Genomic DNA, 16253 nt, shown 5'->3' with positions numbered 1-16253 from the left:
CACAATAGAAAAAATAACCTGGGCAGGTAAGAGTAGAAAGACACTGGGTAAGGAAGTGAGAACAGGTAAGTTGACTGCAGGACTAGTGAGGGACAGGTGAAACTAATCAGAGTGGGCAGACAATCAGAACTGCGATCACTGAGGAGATAGGGGCAGATCATGAAACCATGTCACATTAGAAACGTCGTATGAAACACACAAATGTAACATACTCATGCTTTGCAGAAACATATCATGCCAACATTTTCTTCTCCCTACCTTACAGAAACCAGCTGCAAAGCAAAATCAGTTTATCAATAACTTATCAACATAATCGCTGCAGACTTGATGGACTGTTGTAAGAGCCATTTATTATTCTTAATATTCACAAATGCAGATGACTCTCAAACTTTCTAGGACTCCTAGTGCTACATGTCATATAAAAGTGAAATTATTCATGGAATAAATTCTACGCACAAAATGAAATGTTATCAAAGTGCTCTAAGAAAATACACTGTAACTTGCATTACTGGAATTACAGTACAGCTATATCACACACAGCCTCACAGTGAACAACGAAGAGAAGAGGAACAAGTTGCATTACATGTATAGTGCTCAATTCATCAGACTTGTTAGGGACTGTATGAAAAACTGTATGACTATATTAAAATTATTAACATTTTCTTTTGTCTTCTTTTGACTCAGAAAAAAATTTCCCCCAAATTTTTCAACACACTCCAATTACCTACAACTTGTTTCCCTATTAATACCTAAGGGAGGAAAATATACATAAACAAATCAAGATGGCGTACCTCCATTTTAAACATTAATAAGTCACCCAGTTGAAATGAATCATTTCACTTCACCAATTTGTGTAAACAAGTTGGAATCTGATTCCGAATTATATTACAGGATGACTTTTTATGACACATTTTGATGGGACGACCATCCCGTCAACATTTTTTTTTCATACAGTCCCTTAATTAAAGGAAAACATGTTGTATTTTACATTTATCTCGCATGCACTTGTCTGTCGGGCTGTATATGTGAGATTTTTGTAAAACCACTTCCTAATAAATGTACAGAAGCCAAGAATGGCCGTATTTTTTTGTTTTCTTTTGACATTATCTTAAGATAACATGTTAATTTATGTCACTTCTCAAGAAAACAAAAAGCTGAAACGAAATGAATTTTGGTCGAATGCAGGATAATTACGAAGAACTCAAAAATGAGTGTCTGATTCATTTGATCACACCTGATTTCAGTCAGCCAGTCTTCTCCTTAAATGATGAGGACTGATCTGTTATACAGATCTGATGCGTTGATCAATAACGGCTTCTCCTTGATCTGACCTTTGTCATCTTGAATCAGTTGCTATGGTTGTCCAGATGCCACCTACGCATGCTGGCGTGGCACTCCTGAGCTCAGATAAAGAGAAGTAATACGAGAAAACAACCTTTTGTTTTCTCATCGTAACAAGTTCATTATCTTGTTTATTACTATCTTGATTATCTTAAGATAAAAAAAATAATTAACTTGCGACCTCAAGATAACGGCATTAGGGGAAAAAAAGATTTGCAAGTACGGACATTCCTGACTTCCCAGGATCCAATACATATATGAAATAATTAAAGGGTAACTTATGTATTTTTCCAACCTGGACCCTATTTTCCCATGTTTTTGTGTCTATGAAAGAAAAATGGAGACAACAGTTTTTGAAATGGGTCCCGTATTGAGCGAGACCAGCGGCCAAACAGGCTGCAATATAACACTATGGGGCAATCACACAGCATCAATGTACGCGTCTGACTGCATTATGGAAAGGATCCCGACAGGTGATAGACCTTTTTACTAGAGAGTAAGATCCTCTTTGTTTAACCAGAAACCCACCGGACTCCATTTACAGTGGCATGCAATGGCTGCTGACTGTTGAGACAAGGTTTCAGGAGTCAGAGTATTTAGAAAGCTTTGAATTTTCCTAACGATGACTGTGAACAAGCCAGAGCTCTAACAAGCTAATTAAGGTCTGAGACTGTGGTAAAAGTTGTCTGAGAGCTTAAATGTGTTGGGGTGACCACATTTTTTAAGGTGCTGCTTTCCTTTTTTTCACTCTTAAATTGTACAAAACCAAAATAATACACTGATCTTGCTTAAAATGTTGAGAAGCATGTATCATCTTTAACTTCAAGCCTTTTGGAGATCACATTTTCCTTAAATATTTACAGTAAACTGAATTTTGACCAAGGGTGCCCAGACACAAAACATGGAAAAAGAGTCCAGGTTGATAAATACTGGTTACCCTTTAAAGTAGTTACAACTTTTAACCACGAGGGGGCGCCAAGCATCTCCCAAACAGACAACAAAATGACCAGTTCTGCTGTTTGTGGAAAAATTAAGCGCTACAAACAGAGGGTGATTTTATACATTTACGTCAAATGTGTGCCTTAAAATAAACATGAACAATAAATAGAAAATCTAGCACAGGAAGCAGAAGAAGCACGGAGAGTCTGTTTTCTGTGATGGGAGAATGTGTTCGTCCATGAAGGTTCAGTGCAAATGAGTGTAAACATGATCCAATGCAGGAGATGCTTTCGTAAAGACATGGTGGTGGTGGTGGACAGTGCTGGTCACTCTGCTCAGAATCCAGTGTGTGACTCTGTCTCTCACTTCTCCCTGAAGAGGTATAACACAATGGCCTTCACGTAGTGTCCAAAGGCACAGACGGCACACACCAGCCAGTGAGAGCGGAAGCTGGGATCAGTGTTCACCACGCACTTTGTTACATCCACCTGTAACAGCAGAGAAGACACAGAGCTCATTGAATCAATTCAGAATAAAACAAAAATGGTTGCATCTGATGCAGACACTCAACAACATTCAGGCAGGCAACAAAAAGGCCCAAATCAGATTGTTTTTTTGCTCATATGTTACCCAGATTTAGTTTTTTTTAATAGCAAAAAATCACATTGAATCTGATCTTTTTTTATTCTGATTTGGGCCACTTCTTTACCTGAGGCAGACACCCATGTTCGCTCCTCCACAGCGCCACCCTCTCACCCAAATATGGTCACTTCTGGCCGAAAAAAATGCTGAAATTAAAGGGATAGTGCACCCAAAAATGAAAATGCAGCCATTATCTACTCACCCATATGCCGAGGGAGGCTCTGGTGAAGGCTACAGGCTACAATGAGGGTGAGAGTTCAAATGACATTTTTCCAAACAACTTTTTATGTCGGGGCTTCAGGACACTTGAATCACTACGGATGAGCAGTATGGAGATATTTTGTGGTTTCAATTATGTGTTCTTGGATGTTTTAATCTGGGGCGCCGTCAGCCATTAGGTGTGCAGTTGTGCTGCTACCCACTCCCCCCTCGGATCTCTGCAAGTGTTGTGAGGACTCTGAAACGTCACTAGAGCCTTCCTCCGCATGAGGGTGAGTAGATAATGGCTGAATTTTCATTTTTGGGTGCACTATCCCTTTAAGGCTTCAAAACGAGAGTCCACAAACCAATGGATACATATGACTGAAACTAGAATCACCACCTTGTGGCTGAATGCCTCCAAACCATTCAAGCTGCAGTTATGGCGTAACAAACAGATAACATCATGATGTCACAGTGAAGTTGACCTTTGACTTTTGGATGTAAAATGTCTTCACTTCCTCATTTTATCCTGTTGGACATTTGTGCATGTTTTCTGACAGCTCACATACGGATGAAATGCAGCAATACCACCAGAGATGGCGGAGGCACTGTGGCATACTTCAAGCAATTTCCGACCGTAGGAGACGACAAAGAAATTCAAATGGTGGCAGAGAGGAATGAATCAGTAATTATGACAGGATGTAACATTATATGGTATCACAGGCCACTGCTGTCAATATTACATCCTCCTCCACCATCTCATTTGTTGTTGTGGGAAACTTCTGACTTTGCCCTTGTTACGCTCCACCCTTCGGGTGAACAAAACCTCACCACTGACCCAAACTAACATAAGACAGCTTTAAAACGATCAAATCCATGAAATCTATGGTCTTACTTTTCTGGCAGGTAAGCATGGATGGAACTTATTTCTGAAATTATTAAATTATTTCTGATGCTTGCAGCGTGATTATAGCCTAAAATACCTGATAAATCCCACATGTGTTCTTGATTTATAACATTTTCACAATGTGCAGTGACATGATGTGCAACTTATCCACAAATATGTTCTTTCAAAGCCAGAGCCCACTCTGTAATCTCAGCAATGCTTACTCCAAAAATCCACTTATATAACCAGAGAACTTTTACAGACTATGAGACTCCACAGAAAGCACAGTTAAGTGTCAGTCCTGACACTAAACACTTGTCCCTCTCTTCAGATCCTTCATATCACTGAACGTTATTTAGGTTTCCTACCAGCTGACATCATGTCCCGCTGTAGAGACATTACAGCTTGAGTTTAGACTGCCACAGCTCCCTCATTTCTGCCCATGAGGTCAGTTATACAATGCAGCGCTCTTCATTTTGTCACACTCCACTTGTCTTCAAAACAAAACTGACTTGGGTGCCATGTCTCCGAGTGCATGGGCACATTTGTTCACTTGTTGTGCTCTTTGCAGCAGAGCAGAACGGAGCTGAGGCACGCTGCCAGGCCTTGTTCCTTCTCGTACACTTTATTGTTTCTGCAGGGTTTTATCAGACAGGCTTCTCCCATTAACGGGATCCTACAGATGACATGCCTACTGCTCCGTCTCAAGCTGTGGCGACAGTTTCTGTTTGTTTCTGTTTCTGTTTGTAACCCAAATGAATTCTATAAATAATCAGTGGATTGCAGCCCTAATAATCACAAACACACTCGGTCACCAAGAAATATTAAAGATAAAATTGGAGCAGTAGTTCACCTATGCTATCATTTCAAGCCCCGTATAACACTCCTATAATATCAATACTAGGTCTGAACAATCATATGTGGGAGAGTTTAGTGATTTTATAGTGCACTTGGCATACTTTGGTCACCCATACTGTAACTTTCAGCTGCTTCTGTTGTTTATAAGTACTGTATTCAGGGCGTTCTTGTAAAAGAGAGTTCGCTCTCAATGGCTTTCCTTGTGTAAATAAAGATTATAACAACAAAAATACTTTGTCACAGGATAAACACACCACCTTCAGTTTACAACAGAGAATATAAAGGCCTGCAAGTTATTTCATTATCAACACTCTACAGAAGCGTCCCTTACCCAGCCACCTCTCCTCTTCAACCAGGAGGTCAGGCTTTTGCGGACAAACTCCCCCATACAATCGACAATGGTATGGACCATAGCTGGATGACCATGGCGAACACAGTCCACCGCCAAGGCTCCTGCCACGGCGTACAAAGACACCACCTTCCCCCACGTCACACCTGACAGGAGACACACAAGAGACGTGGGACCGTTAGAGCAAAATGCACTGCATCCACACTCAATGGTTTATACACTATCAGTTATGTCCTCGATGTAACTCTTTCCCCTTGTGGTGCTACCAGCAGACTGTCGTGATTATTATCAGTGCTGCTAATATTAATGTCACAATGCTGTTCTTTTCTCTGTTTCACCTTGTTTTTTGGCTCCTTTGTCCAGGTTATTTGTATTTTTATTTCACTTACTCCACTCCTTATGCCAGGATTTCTTTTATTTCTTGCTCTTTTTCGACCTCTAACATTACATGATAGACTGATCCATTTGAAGGGGTGGGGGGAAGTGACGACGGCTGGTACCGCTGCACCTAAGTGGGCCAATAGGTAGGCTATCGACAATTTTGAGACCTTGTAACCCCTAATTAGATGGGCTTCGCCGACATCAAGTCAGCAGCAGCCAGCAGGTCTTTTTTAAACATACACTTTTCCCCACAAGTGCTGGTGTTGGATTTGCGGCCCATAAGGTGGACCGGCCCATCTCGCAAGTGTCAGAATTACCCGATGGCCATTCCGAGCCTGGTCCTGATATCTGATGTATGAACACAAACTTTTCAAACAAATTATTATTGGATGACTTACAGTGTTCCTGGCCCTAGTCAGCTTTTTTCCAGCTAATTCAGCATGTTGAATTGGCGTTAGATACAGCACAGCCCGTCGGTGAATAAAAAACCTCTGATTAGCAGTTCAGCTCAGTGCACAAAAAGAGAAACAGGAAGTGAGAGAAGAGGGCGTGAGATTGCTACATTAGTTGAGATCATTTTTTAGCCCTTTAGCAGAAACACTTCGCAACTGTTTGTGTTATGGTTTGCTAGTGTGCCGTAAATGTCCTTTGCAGTGGCTTATGTAGCTACAACCGGCCCCAGTGCTTGATAATTTTACAGGTCCTGGTGCCAGATTTTGCCACTAAAATAGCAACTGTATATCATGTCATGTATATCATGTGCCAAAAACTGCAGTTCCTCTAATGGCCACTTGAGGCTGGCTCCAGAAGCCAGTCAATCCCCATAGACCTCCATGTTAAAATGTCCAACTTTACAGCAGAAATAAACGTTTACAGCCTGGTACAAAAAACTGTTTTGGTCTCAATAGCCCTGTTTGTGATGACTGTACTAGTTTTTCCACATATATTACACGTTTAGATTTTAGTAAGTGTTACACATAAATAAAGGCGGGCCTCTTTGAGTGACAGGCTGTCTGATGACAGTGTCCTCAGCTCTAAAGGCCCCCAATCCCACCCTACAGGCCCCTGTGCAACTATACTACCTTCACTTTATATATTTACGCCCTTGGTCTTTTGTTCTTTCAACATTAGGTTGTGCTGTTTATGTGATAACTGGCTAACTACAATCTTGAATCCGTCCTGTCAATCTTTCCCCTATCAAATAATGATTACAGACCACCGCTGCCTGCTTGTATAGAGAGTTATTTCCTCTCGTGCAGGTCCAGAACGTTCATGCTGGTTGGTCGTCAGCTGTAGTCGTTGCAGTGTGTTCATGAGCAACTTTTTTGGCTGAAGCACCGGTGACGTGAGCCACCAGGCGACTTTGGTCACCACTTGTGTTTTTGATATCTGTTTGTGTTTGTCTGGGCCTTTAAATTGCTGTTTTTGAGGAGTTGTAGTTTTTAGTGCAGCAAACGTCTCTCAACAGCTCTCTCCAAAGACGGATAAACAAATTATAAAACCTCAGCAGCAGCCAGGCATGAGGCATCCATGCCTGCCTGCCTGTCCCACAGAGAACCCAAACAGGAGGCTCCGGGCAGCAGACAGGCTGTACGCCTCACCAGATTAGTGAGCAGGTCATTTTTCCAACTTAGTTCACATGTTAAGTGAAGCTTTCTACCGCTGCACCATTTACAGTCAAAACTTCAGACTATTTTTGCAGTGTTTACATGTCCAACACACACAAACTGAGCCTCAGCCTCATCCATCTTCTGTTCCTGTCGTCTGATTCATTCCTAGTATCTCATAATGGACATCATGTTTCTCTCACTGTGAAATCTGGAATTTGCAAAATGTGGTGCAACATGAAGATCTCCATAAATGTCTCCACCTGCTCCCTATGTAGATGTGAACAGCTCATTCTAAGGTAACGAAAACAAAACAGTTCTTATTTTAAGGTGATTATACACAAAAGAAAACATACTTATTATATTATGTTCCATCTCTGCTGATATATCCCCCTAAATCCTACACACGAGAGCTTTAAAACCAAAACAATGAGCTAAAAGAAACTAAAAGTGTCCGTAGAGCCGAGGAGAACTGAGAGTTGGGTCATAATTCTCTGTGGGTTTCACAAACGACAACTTCCACTTTACACACATTAATTTGACATACTGTTAGTGTAAAGATATTGATCACAACTATGAACAGAACAGTGTATAGTCTGTAAACACGTACTTTCATATTTACACATTTGTGAATCCATTTTTACACGTGAGACTGGTTTTGCATATTTGTGGATCGCTTCCTGTAAGTTCACGGGTCATGTGACATTTGTGACTTGGCACCTGTGTATTTGCATAATTTTGTCCAATTCCTACCACAGCAGGATCTGCTGATGGCGACATTCTCTCACATGAGATAAGTGTACCTAGTAAGCTAAAAAACAGAGCCTATCTAGCGTTAGCATCTGCAGTTTGCAGTGATGCTGGAAGGTAACAAAGTACATTTACTCTCAAGTACTGTACTTGAGTATAATTCTGATGTACTCGTACTTTACTTGAATATTTTCATGTTCTGCTACTAAATTCTTCCACTCCATTACATCTGAGAAGGACATGTTTTACTTTTCACTACCCTACATTTATTTGATACATTTAAATATTAGTTAAACTGCAAATTGAGACTTTAAGTAAAAAATATTATGATGGATAAGCAAGACTTAACTGACTGACTCCCACTTGACTTTTCTCTTGTACTTTCACCTGAGCAAAAGATCTAAGTACTTCTTCCACCACTGCAACCCTGTGTCAAATTAGTCCGTTAGCTCGATGCTAACACATAATGGGAATAAACATTAGTGCGCTACTGAAAATTAGCATCGCAAAATTATTATCCTTACAAATGATCCATTTTTATTTCAATTGCTTAACATGAATAGAAATATGTGCTCATACTGAGAGGCATAAATTCCCCATGCTCCCTGGAAAGGAACTAATAGCGGCTGACCTCTATCCCTGTGTCCAGTTGTTATTGTTAAAGGGATAGTGCACCCAAAAATGAAAATTCAGCCATTATCTACTCACCCATATGCCGAGGAATGCTCAGGTGAAGTTTTAGAGTCCTCACATCCCTTGCAGAGATCCCAGGGGGGTGTGGGTAGCAGCACAACTCCACCTAATGGAGGCTGACAGCGCCCCAGATTAAAACGTCCAAAAAAACACATAACTGAAACCACAAAATATCTCCATACTGCTCGTCCGTAGTGATCCAAGTGTCCTGAAGCTCGAGCAATATGGAGATATTTTGTGGTCTCAGCCTGCATTAGGTGGAGTTGTGCTGCTACCCACTCTCCCCTGGGATCTCCGCAAGGGATGTGAGGACTCTAAAACTTCACTTGAGCCTCCCTCGGCATATGGGTGAGTAGATAATGGCTGAATTTTCATTTTTGGGCGCACTATCCCTTTAAGGATGCCAATGCTAGATAGGCTCTGTGTGAGGGAATGTCGCAAGCTGCTGATGTGGCGAGTAACTCCACCTCCCTTTTTTTACAGATCCTCCAAAATCATACAAATACACAGAAGGGAAGTCACAATTGAAACAAGAGCCGCAAACATACAGGAAGTGATCCACAAATGTGCGAAACAAGTCTCACGTGTAAAAATGGATCCACAACTGCGTAAATATGACCGCACATAAATCCTGTAACATCTTTATGTGAAATTAAAGCATGTGTATACAGAGTAGGTTATGCTGTAGAGTGTCTTGTGTGGGTTACAAATAATAAAGTCCAATACAAACTTCCATACAGAACAGCTTTAAATAAAGGGGCATCCTACGCTGCTGGATGGTGCAACATGTAAACTGTGGGAGGATGTTTTTGTTGTCTGTGTCTTGCTGACAGTTGTGACTGAGCTCATACACATTAGATAAGTCTGTAGTCATAATCTTCTGCTGTCCATAACTTCCTCTTGACGCAGTGACACATCTAGACTGTCAGCTTCACTGTATGTGTCAACACTTACACTATCATCCTCAAACCTGTGACTGAAACTAAAGCAACTTACTTGAATAACACCACACTCGTGGTCATAACCACAACAGCATGTTTGGATTAAGGTTTAATTTAACGTCAATATCCTTGAAGCAGTCAGTGATTTTTCTAAGTAGCTCTGCACATACTAGGGACCACACTAACCTGATTTTGTTCAGTTTGCAGCCAACTCCTAATTAACTTTGCAGCAGATTGTTTAGTTACAGTCCCTGAGGTAGAAACCAGCTGAAGCCCATGACTGCGCTCCCTGGGTGGGGTCCAAACTGTCTGTAACAATCACTCGCTCCAGCAACATGTTAACCTAATATGGACAGAATGTTTTCCCCACGGTTCCTTTCCCGTAAGAGGATAATGACCGCTAGAAAATGCCTCTGAGTAACTGGAGAATCCTGTGGCAACCCTGCAGGAGAGGTATTTACATGACAAAGTAAGCTGGAATTAGTTGAAAAACTGCTCTTATTTAAGTAACAGAAGTTCTCCAAACATTTCAATATCTTTATTGTGTTTGCCTCAAGCTCTGAAGTTCCCCTCCCTGCTGACAAAGATATGAAGAACTTCCCTAAAAGGACAAATGCTGTGTAATCTCCCTTTGTTTTCTGTGTACCTGATAACAAAGTCCTACAGTTAGTTCCCATGATGCAGGCCTGCACGCATGGCCTGATTTACAACACAGATGCGGACCTACCTGTGGAGAAAATGTCTGCGGCCACAGCCAGGAAAGCATCAGACACAATGCTCTCTGACGCCACGGTGATGTTGAGCTGTCGCGCTACGTTGCGGTAAACGTTGGGTCGAAGGTACTCCAGCTCGTCACCTGGCAAAACACAAGAGACTAAACTCAATCAAAAATGTTTCTGTTGAAGGTTTGTAGTGTCTTAGACTTTTCCTTTAGACTGAACAAACACTTAATGCAGGAAGAAGCAAGAACACAATATTCCTCTTACGCATCAGTTGTTGATTCATTAAAAATAAAACACACCCATGTTTGACTCAATATCCTCGGGGATTTTGCTTCTATAGCCTCACTTTGTCTGGTGTGATGAGTGGTTTGTAGTAGCTAAAGTCAGGCTAGTTCTCTCCCCTTGTTTTTGGGCTTTGCACTAAGCTAAGCTACGCTAACCAGCTGCAGCTCCATACAAACTGTACACACCAGGGCCCCAGACCAAAAAGCCAAGTTGACATAGGGGCCAAACTGAAATTACAACTTCCTTGTCCAATACATCAACGGTTCCCAACTGATGGGTTGTGGTCCAAAGGTGGGTCACAGGTTCATTCTGAATGGACCGCAACTGACTCAGGAATGTGTCAACTTTGTAAAAAAAAAAAAAAAAAGAACACACAATATTTTAGAGTGCAGTGAATTTCCAGCACAGAGCTTTTATTTTGGAGTGCCGTTTCGTGCTGTAGAGTTAGTGACAAATGGACAGCTACTGGACAGAGACGGCAAGCTAGCTCGACGACATTGACAAACACAAGTATGACGCTGACTATATCAAACTGTGTGGACTTTGAACTAATGACTAAGAAGAAATCTGGACCAGTTGGGAACCACTGCATTACATGACGCCATGGGGCCCAAAAATACTTTACCATAGACTTACATTGTGAGAGAGATCAGTAAATCAGTGGATAAATTTTTTGAGCGTCACATCCCCCACAAAGTTTTTGGTGCGTTCACTCTGTTGGCCCAATGATTACAAAGATCTGGGTACTTTTATAGCCAAGAGGTCGAACTTTTCAGCTTTATGCGTCAGTGAGTAACTTCAAAGGAATAAACGAGGCCCCGCCTCCAATGCTGTGGCATCTATCCACTCATCTAAAGCCCCTTTACACATGCACTGCAACCCTGGACTTATGTAGACCCATAGGAGCTATACTGTATGTGAGAACGCAAGTGTCCGAATCAGTTGGACCAAACAATAAACAGACTTCACCCTGCCAGCTCTGTCGTACAAAATCCCTGTAAAGTCCAGTTCAGCCCATGTTGGAATACAGCAAGAGCGTGTTCAGCCCTGACACACATAGCAAAATGTTGATTTCAACAAAAACCGTGGTGCGTTTAACAACCGTTTGCAAACCGTTTTACACCGTTTAGAGGAAACATGTAGTTCAACCCGAAACTACGCACCCCCGGTAATTTGTCTGGAGAATTCACAGCGAGCAAGTGGGCATGTTGATGACATTTCTAACATGCAACTGGTGCAAAACCAGAAGAATACAAACATCCAGGACTGAATAAACTGTAGAGATGATGACAACTGGGAACTTCTGTTCAAAAACATTAGACAAATTCAAGGGACGGCAGGAGACTCGGTTGTTAATGACCAAATTACCCTCCAGCTACGTAAACTAAACACTTTAATTTCTGCAGCCCACTTTTTGTGTCATGCCCTGCCTCCTGTCACCTCTACCCAGACGCCACCCTTCACCTTCACCAGAGTATTTCCAGTAAGTAAAAATGTGTCTTAATCTCCTGTTGTGTGCTACATGTGCGAAAAGGCAACAGGATAATGTCTGGAGTTCATATGAGAAACCAGTTTAAGTCTCAGCAGAGAAGTGAGTAAGGATAGTTTCCAAAATGTTGAACTATTCCTTTAAAATCTGATTTAGCCTGAATTTTTTCCTTGATTTATGAGCAGTGGATGTTTTTGCTGTAACCTGAAGTGACTTCATATTCAGTCGCCTTTAAAGGAAACAAAGTCCAAAAGTAATCGATCTAATCTCTTCAGCTGATTCTGGCCCAGAGGTTTGCCAGCTCTGTTTTGACCACAGTTTTTGAAACTCTTCTGGAAAGTGTTCCCAAACTTCCTCCCCTTTTTCTTTTCTTTATAACCCCAGTCTTTGTTCGATCTGAGTTTCCAACGAATTGCACAACTCCTTAAACTGGAGGTGGGGTGATAACCACAGAGTGAAGTCAAAGCTCAGACAGGAAGAGAAATCTGATCTGCAGTCTATGGATTGTCACACCAAACAAACATCCAAATATTCCTCATGAGACTGTGTCACTCATTTGAGCTGGTTATTCCTCAGAATCACTTCAAGGTCTTCCAGTGAAAATGGAAGGTGATCCCACAACACTTTTCTGAATGATGAGCAGCCCAGTCACCAGAAGACAATGCTGACAATGTGTGCTTCTGCAAGTCATGCTACTGACAAATCATGCTACATTTGTTTCATTTGTATCATCTAAACTGATGTGGTATAGGAGCACAGGTGGATTATGAGACAATCGACACAGATATGCAAAGGGCCTCACCACCTCTCCTACATGTTTGTAGTCATTTTGTGTCTCATTGTAGTAGTTTGAGTCTCTTTGTGGTTGTTTTGTGTCTCTTTGAAGTAATGTCGGTTTTGATATTTTGTGTTTCAGTGTTGTCATTTTGTGTCTTACTGAGTATATTTTGTGTCTCTTTGACGCAATTTGGTGTCCTTATTGGTCTTTTTTGTTTTCTTTTGTTTTTTTATAGTCATTTTGTGTCTCTTTGGAATTTTTTAGCGTCTTTTATGTTCATTTTATGTTGTTTGTACTTGTTTTGCGTCTCTTTATGTTGTCTTTGTGTCTTTTTTGTCATTTTGTGTCTCAATGGGGCAATTTAGAGTCCTTTTTGGTCATTTTTTTGTTGTCTGTAATTATTTTGTGTCTCTTTAAAGTAATTTTGTGTCTTTGTTTGTCATTTAGTGTTTCAGTGTAGTCACTTTGTGTCTTAGTAGAGTTTGTGTCACTTTGAGGCAAATTAGTGTCCTTTTTGGTTATTTTTGTTGTTGCTTGTAGTCATTTTGTGTCTCATTGTAGTCGTTTTGTGTCTCAGTGTAGTCGTTTTGTTTGTCTCTTTGTGGTTGTTTTGTGTCTTTTTGTGGTTGTTTTGTGTCTCTTTGAAGTAATTTGGTGTCGGTTTCATGTTTCAGTGTAGTCATTTTGTGTCTTACTGAGTATATTTTGTATCTCTTTGAGGCAATTTGGTGTCCTTCTAGAGCTTTTTTTGTTTTTTTGGTCGCCATTTTGTGTCTCATTGTAGCAGTTTTGTGTCTCTTTGGAAGTATTTAGTGTCTTTTATGTTTATTTTTTGTACTCATTATGTGTCTCTTTATGGTTGTTTTGTGTCTCTTTAAAGCAATTTTTTGTCTTTTTTTGTCATTTCATGTTTCAGTGTAGTCACTTTGTGTCTTACTTAGTAGATTTTGTGTCACTTTGAGGCAATTTAGTCTCCTTTTTGGTCAATTTTTGTTGTTTGTTGTCATTTTGTGTCTCAATGTAATCATTTTGTGTCTCTTTGTGGTTGTTTTGTGTCTCTCTGAAGTAATTTTGTGTCGGTTTTGTCATTTTGTGTTTCAGTGTAGTCATTTTGTGTCTCTTTGAGGCAGTGAGGTGCCTTCATTGGTCTTTTTTTGTTTTCTTCTGTTTTTTTTAATAGTCTTTTTGTGTCTCTTTGTGGTTGTTTTGTTGTTTTGCATCTCTTTGTCTCCTTTGTGTGTCTCTTTGTGGTGATTCTGAGTCTCTTACTGATCCCTACATGTTAATTTGACATTTGACATTTTGCAGCTAAAAGCCAGGGGCTCCCTGTAACTTTGGGCCTGTGCCAGGTAGGCCCGTTCAGTAATGCATCCATGTACATGAGCTGACTTTGTCATCAGGAGGTGGAGGGGATGGTGGATAGCATGACATCTAAGCAACAGCAAACAGCATCTGCTTCTAGCAGGTTCTAAGGCACCAAAGAGGGTGTGTTTTTTAGTGACCTGTCACTGTTTTTGCAGCAGGGTAGTGCCACAAAAAGTGGTTGTTTTTTAAAAAAGACATCACTGCACTTCCACCAGGGATAGAGCCATGAAATGCAGGCATTTTAAGCCGAAACATGATCTTTTCCTAACCATAGCCAAGAGGTTTTTGTGCCCAAACCTAACCACAAATTAGCCATAGCATTGTTGAAACATAAATAAAGTATAGCTTCAACATATCTGCTACAAATAAGGTACAAATGTAACACATTTGGGTTTGCAGAATCGTACAATGCCAATATTTTTTCTGGCGACTGGGTTGCTGACAAGACAGGTTATAAAGGTCATCGGTCCAAGCAGCCCCGCCGATGCCACCCTCAGACCTGAAAATTCAACTTATTTATTTGTTTATGAGTGCGATTTTTTTCAATTCTATGAAAAACTCTTGTATGTCGCAGAAATTTTCTAAATTACATTCTAAAACTGTATTTTTTTAATGATTGTTCTCATCATTGTGAAAAGCTCTGTGTACTCACGTGTCTTCACTTTTCTTTGCATAAAAGTGCTCAAATTCAAGCACACTGAGTCTAATAATACCACTGTCTGTCTTTTAAAAGCCCACTGTGTGTAACTTAAAATGATCCAGAGTAAACTGCAGCTCAGGTCCCCAAACTTCTTGGAAAAGTACTTGCAGCATGACCCCTGTGTCCTGGTATAAATATAAATCAGTGTAGACGTCTGTGGGAATGTGATGGGAATATTTTTGCCTTAAATGCTGTATATGTCATTGAAGTCACATGGGAGGGTGCCCATGAGTGTGATGTCTACTAGTGTCTGCAGACCACCCACAAAAACTTACCCAGCCACAGCAGCACCGATGATATCTCTCCCAGAGCCCCACCTGATGCAGCCAGTCCATGCTCAGGTTTAGACCAGCCTATCCCGGCACGGTTCAGCCTGGAGTGGATGTAGTCTCTGCACAGTGCTTTGGCCTGGGACACCAGCTCCTTGTCGGTGGGCGAGCGGTCAAACACTTCAGCCGCAAACACAGAAGAGCGGCGCAACATCTCCATGCCCCTGTCCGGTCATCCGCCGCGAACTGCGCTGCGCACCTCCCCGCCTCTCGCAGCCGCCACCTCTCCCCTGCACCACCTCCGTCCCTTTATCGTATAAAGACTTATGGAGATTATTCTGCAGTAACACACACACACACGCAGATTAGTTTGATGGCCTCCCCGAAGCAAAGTGTAGTGAAGCTACAGGTTATATAAACCCCAGGCTGGAGAGCAAGAACACTGAGGCGAGGAAAAGTTCACACCACAAAAGTTCTGCACGGGTCCATAAAGTTCCAGAAGTGCGCGCACAGTCGTTTACAGTGAAGGTGAGGACAATTAAATAACACTTACCCGACAATCAACAGGCGAACGCGCCCCTACACTCAGATATTCTCCTGCATCGCAGCTCACTAAGCAGAAAACTGTGTTCTGGTGTCTGACTTTTATGAACTGAAGATTTGCTGCCACTCAAAACATAAAAAAAAAGCTCCCCAGTTTACAGTCTGACGGGCTTTCCTTCTAAGGGCACTTATTGTGAAGTCCAAAGGCGGAGATAAGAGGACTGACACACGCCCCACCCCCTTCCCATAACACACACACACACACACACACACACACACAAACATGACCCAGTCCTACCTCAGCTGTTAATCATAACCGGATTTATTAAAGGTGTGCCAGAGTAACAAAATCACCACATCTCAACTCTTCTAGTCTTTCTGTTTCACAACACATGTTGTCAACCTGAATCCACTCCTACATCTGTGTCAGTAATGTGTCTCAGGCTGCTTCCAGACCTAGAGTTGTCTTACTTTGGTCTGAATCAGGCACTAATTTTGTTGCAAAGTTGCATAA

At 41.4% G+C, this 16253-nt stretch overlaps 1 protein-coding gene across 3 annotated transcripts; it reads right to left on the bottom strand.

The window, feature by feature from the left end:
* Nucleotides 1-330: 330 nt before the first annotated feature.
* Nucleotides 331-15929, bottom strand: boka (BCL2 family apoptosis regulator BOK a). 3 transcript variants are annotated; one of them, XM_033622176.2, is made up of 5 exons: nt 15750-15929; nt 15203-15534; nt 10316-10444; nt 5199-5362; nt 331-2768 (listed from the first exon to the last, which is right to left on the bottom strand). In XM_033622176.2, exons 2-5 carry the CDS (start codon nt 15414-15416, stop codon nt 2643-2645), a joined length of 633 nt encoding a protein of 210 aa, XP_033478067.1. In that variant the 5' UTR covers nt 15417-15534; nt 15750-15929; the 3' UTR covers nt 331-2642. The 3 variants fall into 3 exon arrangements, with proteins under 3 accessions (XP_033478067.1, XP_033478068.1, XP_033478069.1); XM_033622177.2 differs by having other exon boundaries at nt 15203-15503; XM_033622178.2 differs by having other exon boundaries at nt 15203-15929.
* Nucleotides 15930-16253: the final 324 nt, after the last annotated feature.

Source organism: Epinephelus lanceolatus, chromosome 6 (assembly GCF_041903045.1).
Source record: "Epinephelus lanceolatus isolate andai-2023 chromosome 6, ASM4190304v1, whole genome shotgun sequence".
NCBI classification, from domain to species: Eukaryota; Metazoa; Chordata; class Actinopteri; order Perciformes; family Serranidae; genus Epinephelus; species Epinephelus lanceolatus.
Note: the sequence above shows the minus strand (reverse complement) of the source record. Positions and strands in the feature narration are given on the sequence as shown.

Bases quoted from the DNA above. Each gene is read 5' to 3' on its own strand.
- boka (XM_033622178.2), bottom strand. From the start codon at position 15,416: ATGGAGATGTTGCGCCGCTCTTCTGTGTTTGCGGCTGAAGTGTTTGAC. The intron at 5,363-10,315 runs GTAGGTCCGCAT...GTCTCCTGTCAG, and splicing joins CGCAGACATTTTCTCCACAG to GTGTGACGTGGGGGAAGGTG. The intron at 2,769-5,198 runs GTAAGGGACGCT...CTGCTGTTACAG, and splicing joins TGAAGAGGAGAGGTGGCTGG to GTGGATGTAACAAAGTGCGT.